Source organism: Dendrobates tinctorius, unplaced genomic scaffold (assembly GCF_039654945.1).
Source record: "Dendrobates tinctorius isolate UK_male_01 unplaced genomic scaffold, ASM3965494v1 ptg000138l, whole genome shotgun sequence".
NCBI classification, from domain to species: domain Eukaryota; kingdom Metazoa; phylum Chordata; class Amphibia; order Anura; family Dendrobatidae; genus Dendrobates; species Dendrobates tinctorius.
This window is the reverse complement of record NW_027361806.1, coordinates 10,430,059-10,455,547: the sequence shown is the minus strand read 5'-3', so window position 1 is coordinate 10,455,547 and position 25,489 is coordinate 10,430,059. Positions and strand designations below refer to the sequence as shown.

Below are 25,489 nucleotides of genomic sequence, written 5' to 3'. Positions count from 1 at the left end.
TAGTGATGTGTATGATGATGTCACATAGTGATGTGTATGGTGATGTCACATAGTGATCTGTATGGTGATGTCACATAGTGATGTGTATAGTGATGTCACATAGTGATGTGTATAGTGATGTCACATAGTGATGTGTATAGTGATGTCACATAGTGATGTGTATAGTGATGTCACATAGTGATGTGTATGGTGATGTCACATAGTGATCTGTATGATGATGTCACATAGTGATGTGTATAGTGATGTCACATAGTGATGTGTATAGTGATGTCACATAGTGATGTGTATGGTGATGTCACATAGTGATGTGTATAGTGATGTCACATAGTGATCTGTATGGTGATGTCACATAGTGATGTGTATGATGATGTCACATAGTGATGTGTATAGTGATGTCACATAGTGATGTGTATAGTGATGTCACATAGTGATGTGTATGGTGATGTCACATAGTGATCTGTATGATGATGTCACATAGTGATGTGTATAGTGATGTCACATAGTGATGTGTATGGTGATGTCACATAGTGATGTGTATGGTGATGTCACATAGTGATGTGTATAGTGATGTTACATAGTGATGTGTATAGTGATATCACATAGTGATGTGTATGGTGATGTCACATAGTGATGTGTATAGTGATGTTACATAGTGGTGTGTATAGTGATGTCACATAGTGATGTGCATGATGATGTCACATAGTGATGTGTATGGTGATGTCACATAGTGATGTGTATGGTGATGTCACATAGTGATGTGTATAGTGATGTCACATAGTGATGTGTATAGTGATGTCACATAGTGATGTGTATGATGATGTCACATAGTGATGTGTATAGTGATGTCACATAGTGATCTGTATGGTGATGTCACATAGTGATGTGTATGGTGATGTCACATAGTGATGTGTATGGTGATGTCACATAGTGATGTGTATAGTTATGTCACATAGTGATCTGTATGGTGATGTCACATAGTGATGTGTATGGTGATGTCACATAGTGGTCTGTATGATGATGTCACATAGTGATGTGTATAGTGATGTCACATAGTGATGTGTATGGTGATGTCACATAGTGATGTGTATAGTGATGTCACATAGTGATCTGTATGATGATGTCACATAGTGATGTGTATAGTGATGTCACATAGTGATGTGTATAGTGATGTCACATAGTGATGTGTATGGTGATGTATGGTGATGTCACATAGTGATGTGTATGGTGATGTCACATAGTGATCTGTATGATGATGTCACATAGTGATGTGTATAGTGATGTCACAGTGATGTGTATAGTGATGTCACATAGTGATGTGTATGGTGATGTCACATAGTGATGTGTATAGTGATGTCACATAGTGATGTGTATAGTGATGTCACATAGTGATGTGTATAGTGATGTCACATAGTTATGTGTATGGTGATGTCACATAGTGATGTGTATAGTGATGTCACATGGTGATTTGTATGATGATGTCACATAGTGATGTGTATAGTGATGTCACATAGTGATGTGTATAGTGATGTCACATAGTGATGTGTATGGTGATGTCACATAGTGATGTGTATAGTGATGTCAAATAGTGATCTGTATGGTGATGTCACATAGTGATGTGTATAGTGATGTCACATAGTGATGTGTATAGTGATGTCACATAGTGATGTGTATAGTGATGTCACATAGTGATGTGTATAGTGATGTCACATAGTGATGTGTATGGTGATGTCACATAGTGATCTGTATGATGATGTCACATAGTGATGTGTATAGTGATGTCACATAGTGATGTGTATAGTGATGTCACATAGTGATCTGTATGATGATGTCACATAGTGATGTGTATAGTGATGTCACATAGTGATGTGTATAGTGATGTCACATAGTGATGTGTATGGTGATGTCACATAGTGATGTGTATAGTGATGTCACATAGTGATCTGTATGGTGATGTCACATAGTGATGTGTATGATGATGTCACATAGTGATGTGTATAGTGATGTCACATAGTGATGTGTATAGTGATGTCACATAGTGATGTGTATGGTGATGTCACATAGTGATCTGTATGATGATGTCACATAGTGATGTGTATAGTGATGTCACATAGTGATGTGTATAGTGATGTCACATAGTGATGTGTATGGTGATGTCACATAGTGATGTGTATAGTGATGTTACATAGTGATGTGTATAGTGATGTCACATAGTGATGTGTATGGTGATGTCACATAGTGATGTGTATAGTGATGTTACATAGTGGTGTGTATAGTGATGTCACATAGTGATGTGTATGGTGATGTCACATAGTGGTCTGTATGATGATGTCACATAGTGATGTGTATAGTGATGTCACATAGTGATGTGTATAGTGATGTCACATAGTGATGTGTATGGTGATGTCACATAGTGATGTGTATAGTGATGTCACATAGTGATCTGTATGATGATGTCACATAGTGATGTGTATAGTGATGTCACATAGTGATGTGTATAGTGATGTCACATAGTGATGTGTATGGTGATGTATGGTGATGTCACATAGTGATGTGTATGGTGATGTCACATAGTGATCTGTATGATGATGTCACATAGTGATGTGTATAGTGATGTCACAGTGATGTGTATAGTGATGTCACATAGTGATGTGTATGGTGATGTCACATAGTGATGTGTATAGTGATGTCACATAGTGATGTGTATAGTGATGTCACATAGTTATGTGTATGGTGATGTCACATAGTGATGTGTATGGTGATGTCACATAGTGATGTGTATAGTGATGTCACATGGTGATCTGTATGATGATGTCACATAGTGATGTGTATAGTGATGTTACATAGTGATGTGTATAGTGATGTCACATAGTGATGTGTATGGTGATGTCACATAGTGATGTGTATAGTGATGTCAAATAGTGATCTGTATGGTGATGTCACATAGTGATGTGTATAGTGATGTCACATAGTGATGTGTATAGTGATGTCACATAGTGATGTGTATAGTGATGTCACATAGTGATGTGTATAGTGATGTCACATAGTGATGTGTATGGTGATGTCACATAGTGATCTGTATGATGATGTCACATAGTGATGTGTATAGTGATGTCACATAGTGATGTGTATAGTGATGTCACATAGTGATCTGTATGATGATGTCACATAGTGATGTGTATAGTGATGTCACATAGTGATGTGTATAGTGATGTCACATAGTGATGTGTATGGTGATGTCACATAGTGATGTGTATAGTGATGTCACATAGTGATCTGTATGGTGATGTCACATAGTGATGTGTATGATGATGTCACATAGTGATGTGTATAGTGATGTCACATAGTGATGTGTATAGTGATGTCACATAGTGATGTGTATGGTGATGTCACATAGTGATCTGTATGATGATGTCACATAGTGATGTGTATAGTGATGTCACATAGTGATGTGTATAGTGATGTCACATAGTGATGTGTATGGTGATGTCACATAGTGATGTGTATAGTGATGTTACATAGTGATGTGTATAGTGATGTCACATAGTGATGTGTATGGTGATGTCACATAGTGATGTGTATAGTGATGTTACATAGTGGTGTGTATAGTGATGTCACATAGTGATGTGTATGGTGATGTCACATAGTGATGTGTATAGTGATGTCACATAGTGATGTGTATAGTGATGTCACATAGTGATGTGTATGGTGATGTCACATAGTGATGTGTATAGTGATGTGTATGGTGATGTCACATAGTGATGTGTATGGTGATGTCACATAGTGATCTGTATGATGATGTCACATAGTGATGTGTATAGTGATGTCACATAGTGATGTGTATGGTGATGTCACATAGTGATGTGTATAGTGATGTTACATAGTGGTGTGTATAGTGATGTCACATAGTGATGTGTATGGTGATGTCACATAGTGATGTGTATAGTGATGTTACATAGTGGTGTGTATAGTGATGTCACATAGTGATGTGTATGGTGATGTCACATAGTGATGTGTATAGTGATGTCACATAGTGATGTGTATAGTGATGTCACATAGTGATCTGTATGATGATGTCACATAGTGATGTGTATAGTGATGTCACATAGTGATGTGTATGGTGATGTCACATAGTGATGTGTATAGTGATGTTACATAGTGATGTGTATAGTGATGTCACATAGTGATGTGTATGGTGATGTCACATAGTGATGTGTATAGTGATGTCACATAGTGATCTGTATGATGATGTCACATAGTGATGTGTATAGTGATGTTACATAGTGGTGTGTATAGTGATGTCACATAGTGATGTGTATGGTGATGTCACATAGTGATGTGTATGATGATGTCACATCGTGATTAGTTATGAGCGCAATTGCTCGTTACCCGAGTTTCCCTAGGCTCGGTATGCACCGACTATTACGAGTGCTTGAGTGACATGCCCCAGTGCCCGCAGCTATATGTTTTGCAGCTTTTAGACAGCCATAAAACATGCGGGGATTTCTCGTGTTTGTCAGGCAATCCCTGCATGTTTTGTTGCTGTCTAACGGCTGTCATGCGGTCGTGTGTTCTGGAATACGTCATACACTTACTCATCAATTTTTGACATCACCACTGAGCTCACTGGCCAAGAATATAACGGTTCTTATTGAGCCCAATAATGAATGTGTATACAGTGAGCTCCCCCTAGTGGTTGTGGCAGGCAGTTGGATTTTTTGGAGTACTCTGCATTGGGCCATTGTAAGTTATTTTGCGCAGTCTGGCACCTTGGAGAATGTGTGAATTGGGCCGATCATCTTTAGTAAGTGCTGTGCCACTTTTTAGGTGACTTTAGTAGAATTGCAATCCGAACTGTGAAAGTTTAACCAAGCGAATATCTCCAGTAGAAAGCGACTGAACACTTCGGCAGCTTTCCAGTATAATGGGGCGACCCTCTATAACCCATGATTATCTTTTTTTTTCTTTTTTTCTTCTCTCCACAGGGTATAGCAGCGGGAGCTCGATCAAAAGGCGAACACAAACAAAAAGTCTTTTTAACTGTTTCCTTTGGAGGAATCAAAATCTTTGATGAAAAGACCGGTGTAAGTAGATGCACAAGGGTCACGACTGTATAATATGCCTGGGAATGTGGAAAATACATCCAAGGAAGGCGGCGCGGAACCCGAGCGCTCCCTTTCTAGATTCTGCCTGTCCCCTTTGCTGCCCTCTCCTCGGCTTTTCCCTTCATGTCTTTGCTACTTTCACAGTTGTAGAAACGTATTTGGCAATTTGGGGGGAAAATGTGGAAAGAAGGAGACACTTTCTCAATTGATCCGTCACCTTCTGCCGAGATTTCCCCCTGTTCCCAGTAAGACCAGCAGAATAAAACGATTCTTCCTTTTCCTATTTTTAAAAAGTCGTTGTCCTTAAAAAAGCAATAAAGAAGCCCTGACCTGGACACGTCATCCCCTGAGACGTCTTCTTAAAGTGAATTTTTGGATGAGTTTATTCCATGGGCCACCATTATAGAGCTTATAGACATAGCCACCTAACTTTCTGCAGACTCTGAATGGTCACATTTCTGACCAAATCAAAAACTTTACCAGCAAACCTTCATTCTAACTCCTGTTAATTTATCATTTGTCTTACTGTAATAGAAATCTGCCCCATACTGGCTTCATGCTGAGCTGTTGCACAAAATCACTACAAGCAGAGCCAGAGATGAAATCATGGACTGTGGACAGTGCTAAGTACTAAGGAAGTCAAACACGTTTAGTAGTTGTCAGGTGCTCCCATAAACATGCGCAGTTGATTAAATGTCGATGTCTGAAATTGTTTCCGCCGAAATATGTGCTAAAAGAAAGTTTGGAAAAGAAATTGGAAAGTTTAGCCATCATTAATCTTCTGAGATTAGAGGTTGAGTAGTTTTTTCTAGCAAGTTTGTTTTTCTCCACACCAGAGCTGGATTCACAGCTACACTGCTCAGTACTGCTATATAACATCATCCATGCTGTTGCAGCTTTCTAGTAAGCGCTTTATCTCACACAATGCTGATATCACAGCTACACTGCTCGGCACTGTTGTATAATATCATCCTTGCTGTTGCAACTTTCTAGTAAGTGCTTTATCTCACACAAAGCAGATTTTGCAGCTACACTGCTTAGTACTGCTGTATAATACCATCCATGCTGTTGCAGCTTTCTAGTAAGTGCTCTATCTCACACAGTGCTGGATTCACAGTTACACTGCTCAGTACTGTTGTATAATACCACCCATGCTGTTGCAGCTTTCTATCAAGTGCTTTACCTCACATAGTGCTGAATTTGCAGCCACACTACTTAGTACTGCTGTATAATATTATCCATGCTGTGCAGCTTTCTAATAAGTACTTTATCTCACACAGTGGCAGATTCACAGTTACACTGCTCAGTACTGAGGAATAATATCATTATTGCTGTTCCAGCTTTAGAATAAGTGTTTTATCTCACACAGAGTTGATTTCATAGCTACACTGCTCAGTACTGCTGTATAATATCATCCATGCTGTTGCAGGTTTCTAGTAAGTGCTTTATCTCACAGTGTTGGATTCACAGCTACACTGCTTAGTACTACTGTGTAATATTCATGCCGTTGCAGCTTTCAAGCAAATGCTTTATCTCACATAGTGCTGAATTTGCAGCTACACTGCTGTATGATATCATCCATACTGTTGCAGCTTTCTAGTAAGTACTTTATCTCAGAGCTGATTTCGCAGCTACACTGCTCAGTATTGTTAAATAATGTCCTACATGTGCTACAAAGAAACAGGAGTGCAAGAATCCTTTATGTCTGCTGTGTATGGGAAACATCATAGCAGTCTGTCTCCATCTACTCGCTCGGAGAGAACTGAAAATTAGAGATAAACTCTCCAGAGGAGAAAACTGGTGAAAAATGCAGGAAACAAGTCATATGCTGACTTCTAATCGTGTTGTTCCTCATGTACACGCACAGGACATGTTATTCTGAAATGACAGATACACTTTAAAGGAACCTCATATATCATTTATTAAATGCCCCCAAACTATTCACTGCCTGCTCCTTAGAGGGATAGTCCTACCTTATGAAGTGGCAGTATTGATATTAGTACAGACAATGTAGGAACAATCATTCCAATAGGAGAAATTTTACATTGCAGGTCTCTGGCCACCATGTGGTTAATGGTCAATTAATTTTTTCCACCTGTTTATGGAAAGATTATGCTGATTTTGCATTGAAAACAAGCAGTTACCTTCAGATGGAAAGCAAACAGACAGACTAATTGGCTGATTTCAGACAGAGATGTATTGTGAGGCTGCTACTATCTAAGGCGAGCAGCCTGTTCTACAGTGGCGGCAACCACCAGGGATTCCGCTACAAGAAATCCGACTGCGGCGCATAGGGGAGCGCAGTAAAGAGGGGGGAACGTAGCCACCTGGATCCCACAGATGGGGGGACCCTGACACAGACGTTTGTCCTGATTAAGAGATGCTCATAGCACTTCATCAGTCCCGCAGAATCTGCTAGAACCAGCGGATTTGGTTACTCATCAAAGAGATGCTTAGGTCATTTATTTAGACAATTAAAAATGAATACAATCTAAGTGCGAAGGAGAATGGATGATAGTGGTGGTAGCGAGCAAGAGAGGGGGAGATCCAGCAGCTGCAGCAGAGATGATATTATTATTATTATTGTTATTATTATTAGTATTGTTCTGGGTTAATATAAATAAAGTATAATCTATGTGTAAACAAAAATAGAAACAATTGTATCCAGTCCATAGAATTCTCTGTGAGACAAACATAACACAAATATTTAAGGTAGTTTGCTACAATGTATCAGTCTGGAATCCAGACTGGAATCTGGAACTGTGTGCAGAAAAGAGGATCAAAAAGTTTTGCAGCCCCCTGGTCCAGCATTCACGTCAGTAGTACATAGCCGCCAGACCCAAGTCTTGCGAGCCTCCTCCTAACTGCCTGCATCCCCGGAACCCATTCCGATGGGTAGACACTGTGTGATGTCAAGTGTGCGTCACGCCACAATGATGACGTCACACCTCGTCTACTAATCAGAAGGAAGTGCCAGTAACTTCAAGCAGGAAGATAATCGGCGCTAACATACAGGCTTCCTACATGTGACTGTAAATAAGAGTGTTCTTATTTGTTGGCAGCAAGCAGAAATCTTGAATGGTGAGGAAATGACATAATGTTTATTAGAAAGTCACCCTGATGAATATAGTGCCAGTATGGCATTGTGACTTCCCAACATATGATTGTCAGTGGGGTTGTACTTCAACATGCCAGCTAATGGGACCATGTCACAACCACCGCAAAATAGACAAATCTGTTGCGTTTTTGGCTCAGGAGTCGGACACAATCCTGTCCTGTTGCTGTAACTTTGCCCCATAGACTTTGCATGCCACTTGTCTGATTTGGCCATAAGTAAAAAAGATCTCAGAAGTAATTATACAACAGCAAGAAGAATAAGGCGAATAGGTGTAACACAGGGGCGGACATATCATTGGGGCAACCTGGGCACCTGAGAGGTCAGGGGGCCCATTTCTACCTCCAAAGCAGGAGGAATTGTGCATTATAATGAGTTCTTAGGCTGCCGAGGGCCCATATACTGTTCTTGCACAGGAGCCACTTCTGTCTGTGGTGCAGTGTAATGTAAGTCCTTGTGTCCCTTGCATTCCTCTGGTCTGGTGTCCATTAGACTAGGATAGTGAACACTTCCTCCAATGCCGAGGATCTTGTGATTACGAGGTCTCTTCTGACATGCGGGCATCTTGGGGGCTGATATAATGTCGGGGTCTAGTAATGGTAAGAGGCACCCAGGGTGCACACATTTGGGTGTTGGCAGAGTACGTTTCCAGTGCCCTGCCCTCGCTGCCGAGGAGGACCATGGAGGAAGCCAGACCAGGACTGTGCGAATCATTTTGCGTTGTGTGACTTGCTTCGATCTTGAGAATGGGGTCACCACCAGGACTGGATAGGGGGGCCGCGCTTCTGTGTCTATCCTCATGCATGTGAAAGAGAGCTCTGAATTTTGGAGCAAGCTCGTTCCTTGACATAATATAGTATCTACAATAGCAGAGCGGCTTCGCTAATAAACAGTAAACGTAAATTCGTTCTATTCCTATTACTTGCCGCTAAGTCACCGGTAACCTCGTCAGCGAGGAAATATTAATTGTCATATTAATTAGTTGTATTTATGCTCATCATTAACTGATTAGCCGGGAATGTGAGGGTGGATTTTTATTAAACTGTGATTCTCTCCTCCAACATTTGCAATTAACGAGGCTGTTTACAGAGTGCCGACCCTGCGGAGGTTCCTTAATGCCGCCACTAATTACTTGTTCGTTAGGAGGAAAAAAAAATATGTGAAATAGGTAAGAAGGTGCAAATTAAAGGGACTCGGCACCATCCGCTGCCGCGCACGTGCTGCGATCAGGGCGACTGCTACGCTAATGGTAATTTTGTGGATTTTCATGGCCCGTTGGGCAATTTTCACATCAATAAATTCTGTCTCTGTTTTCAAAATGGCTCCTTCATAAAGGACAAGGAGCGGGAATAAATACTCGATAGCGCGCGCCTCATTATTGCGTTATAAACTACATTTGCGCGGTCCATTAAGTTTGTTTTACTTGATCCGTCATTGAACAAATGTGCGTTACACAAAATAAGATTGAGGATCCCACCGGAGCACCCCGGCCACGGAGACAGACATTTTTTAACATTATTTTTTTGCCCTTTTCTTTTTATCATTTCTTTTAATTATAGAACAGTTTGCAAACGAGAATCAGTTAGCAGAAATATAATGTTGGATTTTTTTTTATACATGTTAAGTACGCCACATTTACTATCTTAATGAAGAGGCATCTGTCGGGCATGGGATAAAACAGCAGCGCGAGGATGGCTGCGGAGCCGGGAATCTGTGCGCTGCGCCATCACTTCTAGATGTATTCTCTGCTGAACACCCGAACCCATATGTCTGACATTCCTCCGGAAATGTGTTTACTCTGCTGCCAAATGCAAAATATCTCACTCAGAAAAAGATATGTTACTGTGTCTTTAAATCTGACATATTTGTTACTAATGAAATAAAAGCTGCCACCAGGATGGGATACATTGTATCCTGATAATAGGGAGAGCTGCTTTAGACAAAGCAGGGTCCTAGTATGACCGGAGGGTTATGTGGACTCATAGTGTGCCCACCCTTATCGTCTCAGACCCACAACCCCCTTTTATATATATAGATGAGGCACTATTATTATTATTTATTTATATAGCACCATTAATTCCATGGTGCTGTACATGAGAAGGGGGGTTACATACAAAGTGATAGATATCGTTAACAGTAAACAAATTTACAATGACAGACTGGTACGGAGGGGAAAGGACCCTGTCCTTGAGGACTTACATTCTACGGGATAGTGGGGAAGAGACAGAAGGTCGGGGGTGCAGCAGCTCTGGTGGTCATGAGGCGGCAGCTCTGGTGGTCATGAGGCGGCAGCTCTGGTGGTGGTGAGGCGGCAGAATGGTCATTGCAGGCTGTAAGCTTTCCTCAAAAGATGGGTTTTCAGGTTCCGTTTGAAGGATCCGAGGGTGGTGGATAATTGGACGTGTTGAGGCATGGAATTCCAGAGGATAGGGGATATTCGGGAGAAATCTTGGAGGCGGTTGTGTGAGGAACGAATAAGTGTGGAGGAGAGAAGGAGGTCTTGGGAGAATCGAAGATTACGTGAGGGAAGATATTGAGAGATTAGTTCAGAGATATAGGGAGGGGATAGGTTGTGGATGGCTTTGTAAGTCAGTGTTAGTAGTTTTTACTGGATTCGTTGGTGAATTGGGAGCCAATGGAGGGATTTGCAGAGGGGAGAGACAGGGCAATAGCGAGGAGAGAGGTGGATTAGTCGGGCAGCAGAGTTGAGGACACACTGGAGTGGTGCAAGAGAGTAAGCAGGAGGCCACAGATGAGAGTGTTGCAGTAGTCAAGGCGGGAGATAATGAGGGCATGTACAAGAGTTTTAGTAGATTGAGGGCTGAGAAAGGGACGGGTTCTGGAAATATTTTTGAGATGGAGGCAACAGGAGATGGCAAGCGTTTGGATGTGTGAGTTCAGTTTTGTCTACATTGAGTTTTAGGAAGCGAGCGGTGAAAGAGGAGGATATGGCTGATAGACACTCCAGGATTCTGCACAGCAGAGAGGTGACATCTGGGCCAGAGAGGTAGATCTGAGTGTCATCTGCATACAGGTGGTACTGGAAGCCATGGGACTTTATGAGTTGTCCTAGGCCAAGGGTATAGAAGGGAAAAAGTAGGGGCCCCAGGACAGAGCTTTGGGGGACTCCAACAGAGAGAGAGCGGGATGAAGAGGTAGTGTGGGAGTGGGAAACACTGAATGTGCGGTCAGAAAGGTATGAGGAAATCCAGGACAGGGCAAGGTCTTTGATGCCAAGGGAAGAAAGAATCTGTAGCAGTAGGCAGAAGGAGGAGGATGCGGAACTGTCTGTTAGCTTTGGCTGTGAGTAAGTCATTAGTAATTTTGGTCAGGGCAGTTTCAGTAGAGTGGTGGGGACGGAAGCCAGATTGGAGGATGTCAAGGAGGAAGTTAGATGAGAGGTGGGAGGAAAGTTGAGCATGGATATGCTGTTCAAGGAGTTTGGAAGCAAACGGGAGCAGTGAGATGGGGCAATAGCTGGGCATAGCAGTTGGGTCAAGGTTTGAGTTTTTGAGGATGGGTGTTATGGTAGCATGTTTGAAGGCAGAGGGGAAGGTACCAGAAGTTAGGGATAGGTTTAAGAGATGGGTTAGGGCTGGAATGATCATGTTAGTGAGGTTGGGGAGCAGGTGGGAAGGGATGGGGTCAAGTGCACAGGTGGTGAGGTGTGATTTGGAAAGGAGATGAGTAAGCTCTCCTTCAGTGATGTTGGAGAGGGAAGTTATTAGGGAAGGGCAGAGGTCTGGTATGTGGAGTGGTTGGGGTGGTGGAACTGTAAGGGTTTGCCTTGTTTGGTCGATCTTGTTTTTGAAGTAGGAGGCAAAGTCCTCAGCAGAGATAAGGGGAGTTGAAGGTGGCAGTGGTGGGCGGAGAAGAGAGTTAAATGTGCTGAACAGTTGTTTTGGGTTGTGGGATAGTGAAGATACAAGGTTTGTGAAATAGGTCTGTTTAGCAGAGGTGAGGGATAAATTGAAAGCAAGTGTAGCTTGTTTGAAAGCAGTGAAGTCGTCTGGCAGGCGTGTTTTCGTCCAACGCCACTCCGCGACCCTGGATGCTTGTCAAAGTTTTTTGGTGAGATTGTTGTGTCAGGGTTGCCTGTTGATTTGTCGAACTTTGCCATTCTTGAGAGGGGCGACTGAGTCTATGACTGATGTGAGGGTGGCGTTGTAGAAAGCGGTGGCACTGTCTGTGTTGTGGAGTGAAGATATGGAGGACAGAGGTAGAAGAGAGTCTGAGAGTCTGTGAATGTCTAGGTGTGTGAGGTTTCTGCGAGGATGTGCTTGTGTCTGGACATGGGGGGCAGGAGAGAAGGACAAGGATGAGAAGGTGAGTAGATGGTGGTCAGATAGGGGGAAGGGAGAGGTTGTGAGATTAGATAGAGAACAGAGGCGGGTGAAGATGAGGTCTAATGTATGTTCATCTGTGTGGCTGTGGAGGACCACTGAGTAAGTCTAAAGGATGAGGTAAGTTGCAGGAGTTTGAAGGCTGTTGGCTGGTGGGTGTCAATGGGGATGTTGAAGTCCCCCATGATGATGGTGGGAATGTCAACAGAGAGAAAGTGGAGGAGCCAAGTGGAGAATTGGTCGATGAAGGCAGTGGCTGAGCTCGATGGTCGGTATATGACAGCAATTTGGAGATTAGAGGGAGAGTAAATACGGACAGAGTGAACCTCGAAAGAAGGGAGGATAAGGGAGGGTGGAGGGTGGAAAGGGTTGAAGGAGCAGTTTTTAGAAAGGAGGAAACCCACTCCTCCACCATGTCTGTTGCCAGGGCGAGGAGTGTGGGTAAAGTGGAGGCCGCCATAACTCAGTGCGGCCAGGGAGGCCAGGTCAGGGGGTGTCAGCCAGGTCTCAGTGAGGGCCAGGAAGGAAAGGTTGCAGGAGGTAAAGAGGTAGTGGATCATGTGGAGCTTGTTGCAGATGGAGCGAGCATTCCAAAGTGCTCCAGAGAGAGGGTGCGGGAGGGTGGGGGTCAGTGGCACAGGTTTTAAGTGTGAGGGATTGCGGTAGTTTCTCTAGGGGTGAGTATTAGTGGGATGCATGAGGCGGGGGGGCCTGGATTGTGGGATATGTCACCAGCAGTGAGAAGAAGCAGAGAAAGGGAAAGCAGATGGGTGAAGGAGAATGATCGTCTTGTATTGTATTTTAGTAGGAGAGGTCTGATTTAAGGAGTATGTCTGCAGATGAAGCAAGGTGGGGGGTAAGAGAGAGGGGGAGATAGTTATTTGGTTTGAGGGTGTAGGGGTTTAGGGATAGCAAAGGAGAGTGAAGATTAGTAAAGCAAAAACGGTGATGGCAAATGTGAGCATGGGTAAAGAGCAGGGTAAGAAAAGAAAGGCAAGTAAAATAAGAAAGCAGTGGTTATTCTTCTGACCGATTTCTGGACTATTTCTGGTATATTTATGATGTAACACTTTAAAGATGTTACAGTTTAAATGATGTTACATCTGACCAAGGTCATATCTGACCTGCTCTGTTCAACAAAAGGGCCCGTCACACACAGCGAGATCGCGGATTTTGTGACACCACAGCGACCTCACCAGTGATATCACTGTGTGTGGCACGCAGCAGCGACCGGCCCCACTCCCCCCCGCCGGGTGTCGCTGATCGTGCTTGAACGTCCTGGGCCATTTTTACAATCGTCGGTCTCCCGATGGCCAGCGCACATTGCTGTGTGTGGCAGCGGGAGACCAACGATCAGCGAGCTCCCAGCGCTGTAAGCAGACACTGGGAGCTGGTATCTAAGGTAAATATCGGGTAACTAAGCGCGCGCCGTCACTTAGTTACCCGCTGTGTACCTTAGATACCTGCGTGCTCGCGCAGGGAGCTGGTAACCAAGGTACACAACTAAGTGACGTGTTCGCTTAGTTACCCGATAGTTACCTTAGATACCAGCGTCCTCGTTGGTCCCGATCGCTGGTGAGATCTGCCTGTTTAGCAGCACACAAGCGATCATGTAGCGACGTACCAGCGATCCTGACCGGGTCGTGTCGTTGTCGGGATCGCTGGTGCATTGTTAAGTGTGACAGGACCCTTATACCATTCAAATGTCCATGAAATGAAGCCAGGTGAGGGAGAGAGGGAGGAGGAGAAGGGGGCAGGAGGACGGTTCACAGCAGGGCGCAATTACCAGATAGCAGTAGAGGCAGAATAAGATGGAAGAATAATCCTAGGTGTGAGGAGCATGGGCATCTCAATATGCACACAGTAAGTTTGAAGTATGAGACATGGAATTAAAGTCAGGGGAAAAAACAGTGCAGACGTGAGGAATGCATGGGGGTTCAGGGGTGCAGTGGGTATTCTGGATTAAGCGGGCTCAGTGCACTAGTGCTGTGACTGGGACATGAGGACACAAGTTCTTACTAGAACCAGTGACACCATGATATTAGAACTGTGGCTGAGACTGATGACATCATGACACTAGAGCAGTGGGTAAGAGTGATGACATCATGACACTAGTGCTGCGGCTGAGACTGATGACATCATGACACTAGTGCTGCGGCTGAGACTGATGACATCATGACACTAGTGCTGCGGCTGAGACTGATGACATCATGACACTAGTGCTGCGGGTGAGACTGATGACATCATGACAGAGAGTCTCAGTGATGTCACTATTACACTACATAGCTGGACTTCACTGTTACGGCATCTGCTCGCTGTTGTCCCCCCCTGCCTATGGAGTTGTCAGTTAGAGAATATGTCTTGGTGTCTCCTGAGCAGTTTTTCTACCATCCTACGATTACAGTAATGGGTCGGTGCATTTGGATACACAAATAAAAACATGAACTGGGGCGGCATGGTGGCTCAGTGGTTAGCACTGCAGCCTTGAAGCGTTAGGGTCCTGGGTTCAAATCCCACCAAGGACAACATCTGCAAGGAGTTTGTATGTTCTCCCCGTGTTTGCGTGGGTCTCCTCCGGGTTCTCCGGTTTTCTCCCACACTCCAAAGACATACTGATAGGGAATGTGGATTGTGAGCCCCAGTGGGGACAGTGATGATAATGTCTGTAAAGTGCTGTGGAATTAATGGCGCTATATAAATGAGTAAAATAAATAAAAACCACAAATTTATAAATCCACTCAGCAGACTGCACGGCACATGATAGGATTAGACACATGCAGAAACCTAGACAAAGGGGGAGCAGGAGCGGCGTCCACAGCCAGGTACTTGGGCATGAAGGGGCTGAAAGATGCCACTGCCACACCATGGGGCCTTGTTTAAGATTTTTGCACTGGATCCCAAGAGCTTTCAGTTATAGTATCACACATGAAAGATGGATAAAGAATCAACATCACATTGGTGGGAGTACGACCTCCATCACCTCCACCAATCAGCTGTTCTCAAAGCTGGAGCAGCACAGCTCCACATACAGTTTAGTGGCCACTCCCGGTACTGCACTATATCTCCTATAAAGTCCTGCATGATAGGGGTTGTAGTGTTTAGGCAGTAGCACAGCAGGGGTCTTACTTCTGGGTCATGTTTAGATGACAGATTCCTGTTGGACCTCTTTGACTTGCAGCGTGTCACTCTCTTTCTCAGTGATATTACATGTTCACTGTAGAACTGCTTTCAGGGCACTGGAGTAGCCATTATTTTGGGGGTGATTAATGTCAATGTTTGTATAATTTACCTTTAAGTCTCATTAATCCAGTGTAAACCATAGTAGACGTCCAGTAGGGGAGCAGTCTACACCGGCAGCCTACACCGGCGTTGGGTTAAAGCCAAGTTCCTACACAGCAGCTAATTACACAGAGGGAGATTGGAAAGATCTCATTAGCAAATGAGAAAGAAACTAATTGTTAGCGACGTCTGTAGAATCGGCATTACTAAAGATCTCTATGCACTACATTTATATAAAAAAGCAATTAGTTCCAGCTGCGTGTAAAAAAATTTCTTCTTTATTTCAACATTAAAATTATGTCATCTTCATAGTATGCCATACACACGGACACGGCAACGCGTTTCGATCTGTAAGATCTTTTTCAGAGCCATGGCTCTGAAAAAGATCTTACAGATCGAAACGCGTTGCCGTGTCCGTGTGTATGGCATACTATGAAGATGACATAATTTTAATGTTGAAATAAAGAAGAAATTTTTTTACACGCAGCTGGAACTAATTGCTTTTTTCTATTGATCACACGTCAGTCCAGACGGAGTTCCGAGGTCTGCGGTCTACATTTGGTGAGCTGGCTTTTGTTTGTTTTCATACTACATTTATATACCTGCTCAGCATCCTGCAGCACAAAGACCTCAGCTGCTGCAGAACAAGCTGCCAGCTGAGGAGCTGTCAATCACTCCTGTGCTCCTGTGTCAGTACAGCTGTAATGTGCAGTGCCCTCCATACAGAGACGGGCATTGGTGGTCTTTACATTACCACCAGGGCCGCCATCAGGGCATTACTGCCCTTACTGCTGTATGGGGCCCGGGGAACAATTACCACCAATAATCACATGAGAGGTGTAATAAACTGCACTTACTGAAGGTTTATAGCTCAGCTCTTTCATTCCTATATGCTTCAATGTAATAACTGCATCTTATGCCTGAGTAGAAATTTGCCATGAGCGTTCACCCCCTGGGGATGGAGCTGGGCTGATCTGTGGCCCCCGCGGCCTCATAGGGTCCTAGAGCCTCCATCATACATATTCTGTTACTATCTCATTGTGATTTCTATGTTATTTCAAGAACATCTGTGAGCAGAATCATTTCCCAGATGATATATCCCCATATTCCCAGTGCGTGGAGGACACGGGGCGCTCATGGCGTCTGCAGCACATTAGGCGTTTTACATTTCTGCTCTGGTTTTGCAGCATTGACTTCATTCTTGACAGTCATTTCTATCACCTGGGCCCCCAGTTAATTTGCGTGTTACCAGACCGGGGTCAATTACATTCTTCATTGGATTGTGACACCTAAAGTGCCTGATGGCAGATGTATATCAGGAAGGTGGGGGAGAGCCTGGACGGAGGGGTCAGAAATAAACGTAATGATTCACGACTCCACTACAACATCTACATGGTACTCACATTTTTATTATTCTTTTTTTAATGTTAATATTACTGGAAATGTAGCACTGGAGCTAAATGGATCTGCAGCCGCCATTTATCACCTGTCTACCTGTATGTACTGCCACCTACAGGCCAGAGCTGGTATAACATGCACAGTATCAATGAGTGTTACATTGATCGTCTCCAGTCTTCTGATTGAGGAGCATAATTATTATTGTGATCTGTTTGCTAGAATTTCATGGATGTCAGATACAATATTGTTTTTGTATGTATAGATTTTAAAGAAAACCCATCCCACCTGTTTCCATCCCTCTCTTTCAATCAATGCACCCTTATCCTCACTGATAGCATGAGCATCACAAGAGTGGACAGGTCACTGCCCCCCCCCCCCAAACATTAGCACACTGAGCTTCTGAAATATTCTGAGCTCCTGTGTGCTTTTTTTTCCTCTATGGAATGAGTGTGTCATCTTTCCACATTATTATGGTCTTCTGTCATAGGCATCAACATATTACCTCCTGAAATCCTCTGTGCTGCTGAACACCCCCTCTTCCATCATGAAATTACTATATGATCTCCCTACATTATCAGTGTCTTCAGTCATAGGCATCAGTATATGCCTCCTGAAATCCTCTGTGCTGCTGTGCACCCTCCCCCCTTCCATTATGAAATTACTATGTGATCTCCCTACATTATTAGAGTGTCTTCTGTCATAGGCATCAGTGTATTCCTCCTAAAATACTCTGTTCTGCTGGACAAACTCACTTCTTCCTTTGTGAAATTAATGTATGATCTTCCCAGATGTTGATAATATCTCCTGTCACAGGCATCTGTGTACTGAAATACTCTGTGCTGCTGTACAACTGCCCCCCTTCCTGTCACGCTGCTGCTATAATAATATAATAATACATTTTATTTCTATAGCGCCGACATATTCTGCAGCACTTTACATTTGCTATGCAGGTAGATGCAAGGTCCACTAGATGGCAATAGAGTGGAGTGAAGACTGCACACAGCAAGAGCAGACCTGCAGCGCAGCAGCAAGGCTACCACAAGGTGGCAGCAGAATAGTCAAACAAGCCGAGTCGATATTAGTCTGTAGCACAGTACCAAAGGAATAAACAACACAGAGTCAGAAGCAAGCCAAATGGGTCAGTACCGGTCAGGAGCAGATATGCCAAAGACAAGCGGCAAACAACGAGTCAGGGTCCAAGTCGAGTCAAATACCAAGGAGTCCTAAACATGAAAGGGAAATACTGAGTCGGAATGGGAGTGGGGACAAACAGACACAGGCAAAGTCAGCAACAGCAGGAGGACAAATCAGGGTACTACCAGAGTCAGATACTCACACCGTAGGCAGAAACTATAACTGACATGGCCTGCAGGATGCAGCAGGAAGAAATAGCAAACCTGAATCCAAAATGAGGCCAGGCAAAGTTAACCCTTGACATGGTCAACCCAGGAAAAGAGCAGACAGAACTCAAAACCCGGATGAATCATGACATTTCCATTATGAAGATAGTGTATGGTCTTCCCACCTTCTGAGACTTTCTCCTTTCACAATCGTTAGCATACTACCTCCTGAAATACTCTGTGCAGCTGGACAACCCTTATGTTATAAAATGACAGTGTGACCTCCCCACATTATATACATAACCTCCTGCAATACTCTGTGCTGCTAGACAAACTCACTCCATACCCTGAAATTAGTGTTTGTGCTCTTCCCAGATTATGAGGAGTATACTATGTCCCGGGGTGTAACTATGATAGGTGCAGGGATTGCAATCGCACATGGGTCCTGGAGCCTACAGGGCCCGAAAGATGCCTTTGGCCTATGTGAATAGACCATTACTATGCAATAATAGGGGGCCGCGTTTTAGCTTTTGCATTGGGGCCCACAAGCTTCAAGTTACGCCACTGTCTTCATCCACGGTTCATACAGGCAAATGTAACCGTGTGACAAATCCCCAGCTGTTAGAAGTATTAGTACTGCTTGTGTTTTCTTTCTCTGGATGTAAATGATACTATTGTCGTTCATTGACTGCAAGCAGGGATCTTGGAAATTGTCACAAAGAGGAACAAAAAAGTAGTTTGGAAAGTTGATAAAACTTTTCTAAAGCCACTTGTGCGGCTGTTCATGAGCAGGGTGATGTCTCGGCGTAGCGCTCATACGTCGCTGAGAATTTGGGATCTGTCTGTAGATGCGATGCAGAATTTCCAGGAGGGTGAATTGGCCTCAGTACATACATCTCCATGCAATATTCAGCGTCCCTGTTGCGTGAGTGCGAGTTGGGACGGCGACTCTTGGAACTTCAGAATTAGGTCACTTTAAGCTTGGCAGTAGAATAACGCGGCCCCCGGTGATTTCTGACGCCTGATACTAAAGTTTGTGCCAGTTTTTATCTGTGAGTTAAAGAGGAGGCTCAAGGCTAAAAAGAGAAAAAACAACTCGAGAAGTAAAAGGATGACACTTTACATCAACCCCAAGAGAGGATTAAAGGGAAAGACATGAGCCAAAGAGGCGGGACCCCCGACACATAGAAGGGCGTACAGCCATGGAAAAAACTAAATCATCATCATCAGTTATCATCAATGCCAATCTCTTTCAGTCACCATTATTAGCAGAAGTCGGAATGATCGGTCGTCATCAATCATAATCGCAGTTATCATCGTTATCACAGCGATCCTCGTCATTAGAGATGAGCAAATCCAGCAAAATTCAATTTGCAAGATTGGTAGCAAATGTTTCATATTGATGAAAATCGATTTTCTGGATTTTTTTTTGATATATTATAAGTTCTCCCCAGAGAATAATAAACAGAGGGTTTAAAAGATAATAATAATAATAATAATAAAAAAAAAAAATCATACACTCTCCTCGCCCCTCACATGCAGTCCCATAGACAAAGGCATTGTCACCGGCGCTCTCAGATACTCCTCCTCTACTCTTCACTGAATCCACAACCAGTCTGATGAAGGTCCGGGATTGTGGATCGAAACGTCGTGCATTTATTATTTTGAATTGCATAAAAATTAAAGTTTGTATCAGTTTAATTGGAATCACTAAGTTATCAGCTGTGAATTGTACAGTTGGTGCACCCCTATCCGTGCACCGGTGATGAAGCCCAGCAGGGCCGTGTACCTGGCTGATCATTTCATCTCTTGTCAGCGTAGGGTCATCTTCATCACGGATCATAACGCTCATCATCAATTACCACTGATATAAATTACAATCATCATCTGTCATCATGGCTCAGTGGTTAGCGCTGCAGCCTTGCAGCGCTGAGGTCCTGGGTTCGAATCCCACCAAGGACAACATCTGCAAGGAGTTTGTCTGTTCTCCCCGTGTTTGCGTGGGCTTCCTCCGGGCACTCCGGTTTCCTCCCACATTCCAAAGACATACTGATAGGGAATTTAGATTGTGATCTCCATCAGGGACAGTGATGATAACGTGTGCAAACTGTAAAGCGCTGCGGAATATGTTAGCGCTAAATAAAGATTATTATTATTATCATCATGAATTATCGCAATCATCAGTCACCAGTATTGTCAGTTGGGATCATCATCAATCATCACATTCATCATTATAATCATGAGTCACCATTATTATCAGCGATCAATATCACTGCTAACAATAAGTCACAAATCATCACCATCAAAAGATGTCACTATCAATCATCATCATCATCTATCATTATCAGTCATCATCACCAATCATCATTATCCATCACCCTTGTCATTCATTAGTGATCATCATCACCAATCAATCATCAATCACCCTCGCAATCAGTATCAGTCATCATCACTAATCAATCCTCATTATCATGAATCAATCACCATCATTCCTACTTCTTGATCATAAATCATCATCCTTATCATCCTATATACTCCTTTCCAATCAATCATTAGCGTTATCATCAATCACCAATCCTGATCAATCATTCTCATCAATAATCTCTGCCTATTAAAACATGTATAAATAATCTACAATAAACTCTCTGGCTGGAGGACCCGGGACGCTCCTGTGTTACATGACCAGTACATTGATTTCAGCGAGACTCTTGTAATACTTCATGTGCCCTGCGGAGGCGCTGCAGGAGAACAGAGCAGTTGCTGCTTGGTTTCCTCACAGCCGATCACTGGGATCCCAGCTGCAGATCATCCCTATTTGTATAGAAACCTTCTAATAATGGGAGAATATAACCTGGCGAAAGTCCTTAAATATTTAATGCCAAGTATATAAACAATTCCAGCGTAAGTCCTCCTGTGTCACCCGGACATGATTAGAAGCTTCCACCCCAGGATGGTATTTACAGGTCTATTCCCTGTGGACAGCCACTCACATCATCCTGCTCCATGGAGCTGAAGCAGTTTCCACACTTCTGTTCTCACCTGACAACATGGCCCCGAGAATGTCATTATAATGATGGGAGAAGGCGGTAATGTCACACAACGCGGAGACGAGGTGTTGGAAAGGCAACAGATGAGACACACGGGGGGCCGCTGAGCTTCCGGGGGTCACCGATTCTGACGGCTGCGTGGGATGAAATAATGATATTCATCTAATGGGATTTTCTATTATGTAACTAGTGGAAATTTAAAATAAAACTCCGCTGATCACATAATGACCTGGGGCGTACACCGAAATCACAGCGCCCCATTGTACCCCCACTGTGACCTCTGCTTCATGCCAGGACCTCACTGAGGAAATGTATCCCATGTATCAGTTCTGTTTAATGAAATAAATAGATACATCAAAATAAATATTTTTTGCAATCTGTTTTCATTTGTGGAATATAGAACTTTGTTGCGTTTTTTTCTGTGCCTGATTATAGTGGAGCCGCCTGCCTGGGTTTCTATCGGCTTTCATAGATTTACTTTACAACAGCTACATAGGAAAAGTACCCAGATCAGTGCAGAGGTCTGTGTGCAGGGAGGGGAGAAGGTGAGCTGTGGCATCACCTGTTGATTTCCATCGAAGATTGTTGTCAGCATGCTCTGTGACAGGAACAGAAAACATTGTGCATAGAGAGGGAAGATGTGAGCTGTGACATCACCTATTGTGAATGGTGGATCCTGTATTATCTACTGTATATAGAGGTGTTATCAGTCATTATACAGGAGGAGGAGGTGAGCTGTGACATCACCTATTGTGAATGGTGGATCCTGTAATTTCTACTGTATATAGAGGTGTAATCAGTCATTGTACAGGAGGAGGTGAGCTGTGACATCACCTATTGTGAATGGTGGATTCTGTGTTATCTACTTTATCTAGAGGTGTTATCAGTCACTGTACAGGAGGAGGAGGTGAGCTGTGACATAACCTATTGTGAATGGTGGATCCTGTGTTTTCTACTGTATATAGAGGTGTAATCAGTCATTGTACCGAAGGAGGAGGAGGTGAGCTGTGATGACATCATCTATTGTAAATGGTGGATCCTGTATTATCTACTTTATATGAAGCTGTAATCAGTCATCATAGTCATCTTGTATTGAGAGAATAGTCAGTTTATAAAGCTCAGTGTTCAGTTTGAAAACTACAAAAATTTAAGATTTTCAAATATAGGAAATTATATGGAAAATCTAAAATTAAAAAAAATGTTTAACATAAAAACTTTATTTAAACACTAGTTCAGTTTCTAATGGTACAAGTATATCCTTTTTAAAATAAAGACTCATTATTGCATTATTTAGATTCAAAATAACATTTTTGTATTATAGAGAATCTGTCAGCTGGATTTTATCTCACAAATTCTTTATATGTGCATGAAGACCTCAGACAGACAAGTCCAGCAATACCTTTCCCTGGCTGGTCTGATCTCCATTACTGAAAAAGCAGTGTTTGAGTTGATATGCAATTGTGGCATAAGAGCTATGGTAGATCTGAAGCCTCTGTCACTCCAGCTCTGTTCCCTGCCCTGCACCAACGCCTCCTGCTTCACTGACAGCCTCTGTGCTGTACGACATCAGGCAAAGGAGCTGTCAGTCAAGTAGGAGGAGGCGAAGAATAGAGCTGGAGTGAAAGAGGCTTCAGATCTACCACAGCACTTCCAGCTCATTTATATATAAATTCAAACTTTGAGTTCTCGTTAATGGAGGAACAGACTGGTTATGTAATTACTGGACTTGTCTTTTAAGTAGCTACATGAACATATAAATAATTTGGGGTGTGGAATCCTGCCGTCAGATTCCCTCTAAGGGTGATTTTCACTTGATAAATGACATATTGTTAACTACCTGTAGCCACCACTAGAGGGAGCTCACCCCTTATAGATTTGTATTATTGCTCCCTCTGGTGGCAACTGCATGAAGACACAAACAGGGGAATCCAATCTTCTCTCACTATGGACCCTTAGACAGTCATATGCCTTAAATGTGAAAATCCATCTATGACTAACAAGTGGAGAAGAAACTGGGATATGAGGTTCTGTTTGTAGGGTCCCCACATTGTAAACCATTGTTTCGCTATTGCAAAAAGAATCTGTTTTGACACCTTGACCCTTCCGTTTGCCTCGATTCTCGTACTCCATGTGAGGCGCGCGGTGTCTCCACAGGTAGGTATACTGCGGTTCTGGATCACTGATTAGTGCCAGGTGCAGGATTTTGCAGTCGTCGATGCTTTGGCACGCGGGAGTCACAGTGACACATTTCAGTAGGATAATTAACATTCTCACATAGAGATGACATTTCCTCGCAGTAACTTATAACTATCAATTACCCGACGGTAAACATTCATTTTATAGATTAAGGTGCAGCTGACGATTCACATCCGGGAAGATTCTCATTTTATCTCAGTCTGTTCTTTCGTATCATTTTTTGGCGTTGGAGTCAATGATGTCGTCTCGTAATTCCATGCAACTAAAGATGTTGTCCTCTACTTCTACATTGATGACCTATCCTTAGGGTAGGGTCCGACACCCGGCACCCCCGCTGATCAGCTGTTATAGGTGGAGGCGCCCACAGTGGTGGCCGGGACTTGGTACTGCACTTCCACCAGGTGTAGTACCCTGCTGCGGCCACTACAAGTAGACGGAGCAGCTCGGTAAGTGAGTACTTCCCGGCGTTGAGCGCCACCACCTATAACAGCTAATCAGCGAGGGTGCCGGGTGTCGGACCCTACCCTAAGGATAGGTCATCAATGTAGAAGTAGAGGACAACCGCTTTAAATATTTTCAATATGCGCTAAAATTAAAATTCTATTTTTACAGGGGCAAAAAAAACCGAGGTGACTTTTTCATAAATATCTCACATTTGCTGTTGTGTCCAATCACTGCACAATGTGATAGCGAACCATCAAAGATGCACATTTCCTTAGAAATACAATAGGCGTCCACATCTTAAGGTGACGCTCCGCTTCTGATTTATTTCCTATATTTAACTTTGTGTATCTCATACAGAGCTCCAAATTCCCCATAAAGACCTAAAATGACAGTGAACCGGTCACCAGGTCAAAAGTGTCCAGATGATATAATGCTCTTATCTTATTCCCGCTGCTCCCCTGAGAATTCTGATTTTTTTTTTTTTAATCCATCATACGGTTGCAGAGATATGGACCTTTATATTTGGTGTTCATTTTTACGATCGTGATAAAGGGGGCGTGGTTCTCAGGATCCTCAGGGGCGTGTCTTTATGTTGTTCTAAATAATTTACCTGTGAGCCACGCCTTTTGGGTTTTCATTTGCTGTAAGCCATAATCATCAACATTAACAAAAATAAACACGTGAAATAGATCACTCTGTGTGTAACGACTCTATAGAATATAGGAGATTCACTTTTTGCATTGAAGAACTGAAATAAATTCACTTTTTGATGATATTCTAATTTTGTGAGAAGCACTTGAATATATAGAATTTGTATCAGGAAAACAAAGATATTGAGAAAGTTAATTAAGACAAAACTGCTCCTTAAATTTTCTGATTTTAGTTATTTATATAGATGGAGTTACCCTTTACATCCTTTGTGTTATATACAGTTGTGGCCAAAAGTATTGACACCCCTGCAATTCTGTCAGATAATACTCAGTTTCTTCCTGAAAATGATTGCAAATACAAATTCTTTGGTATTATTATCTTCATTTAATTTGTCTTAAATGAAAAAACACAAAAGAGAATGAAGCAAAAAGCAAAACATTGATCATTTCACACAAAACTCCAAAAATGGGCCAGACAAAAGTATTGGCACCCTCAGTCTAATGCTTGGTTGCACAACCTTTAGCCAAAATAACTGCGACCAACCGCTTCCGGTAACCATCAATGAGTTTCTTAC

The 25,489-nt window shown here is 43.0% G+C and overlaps 1 protein-coding gene across 12 annotated transcripts in view; it reads left to right on the top strand.

Annotated features, from left to right (window-relative positions):
* DAB1 (DAB adaptor protein 1) overlaps positions 1–25,489 on the top strand; it is a 947,480-nt gene that overhangs the window by 823,799 nt on the left and 98,192 nt on the right. For all 12 annotated transcript variants that reach the window (XM_073544564.1, XM_073544566.1, XM_073544561.1 and 9 more), the window contains one exon: positions 4,983–5,081. In XM_073544564.1, the coding sequence (XP_073400665.1) occupies positions 4,983–5,081 (99 nt within the window). The remainder of the gene's footprint in view (positions 1–4,982; positions 5,082–25,489) is intronic.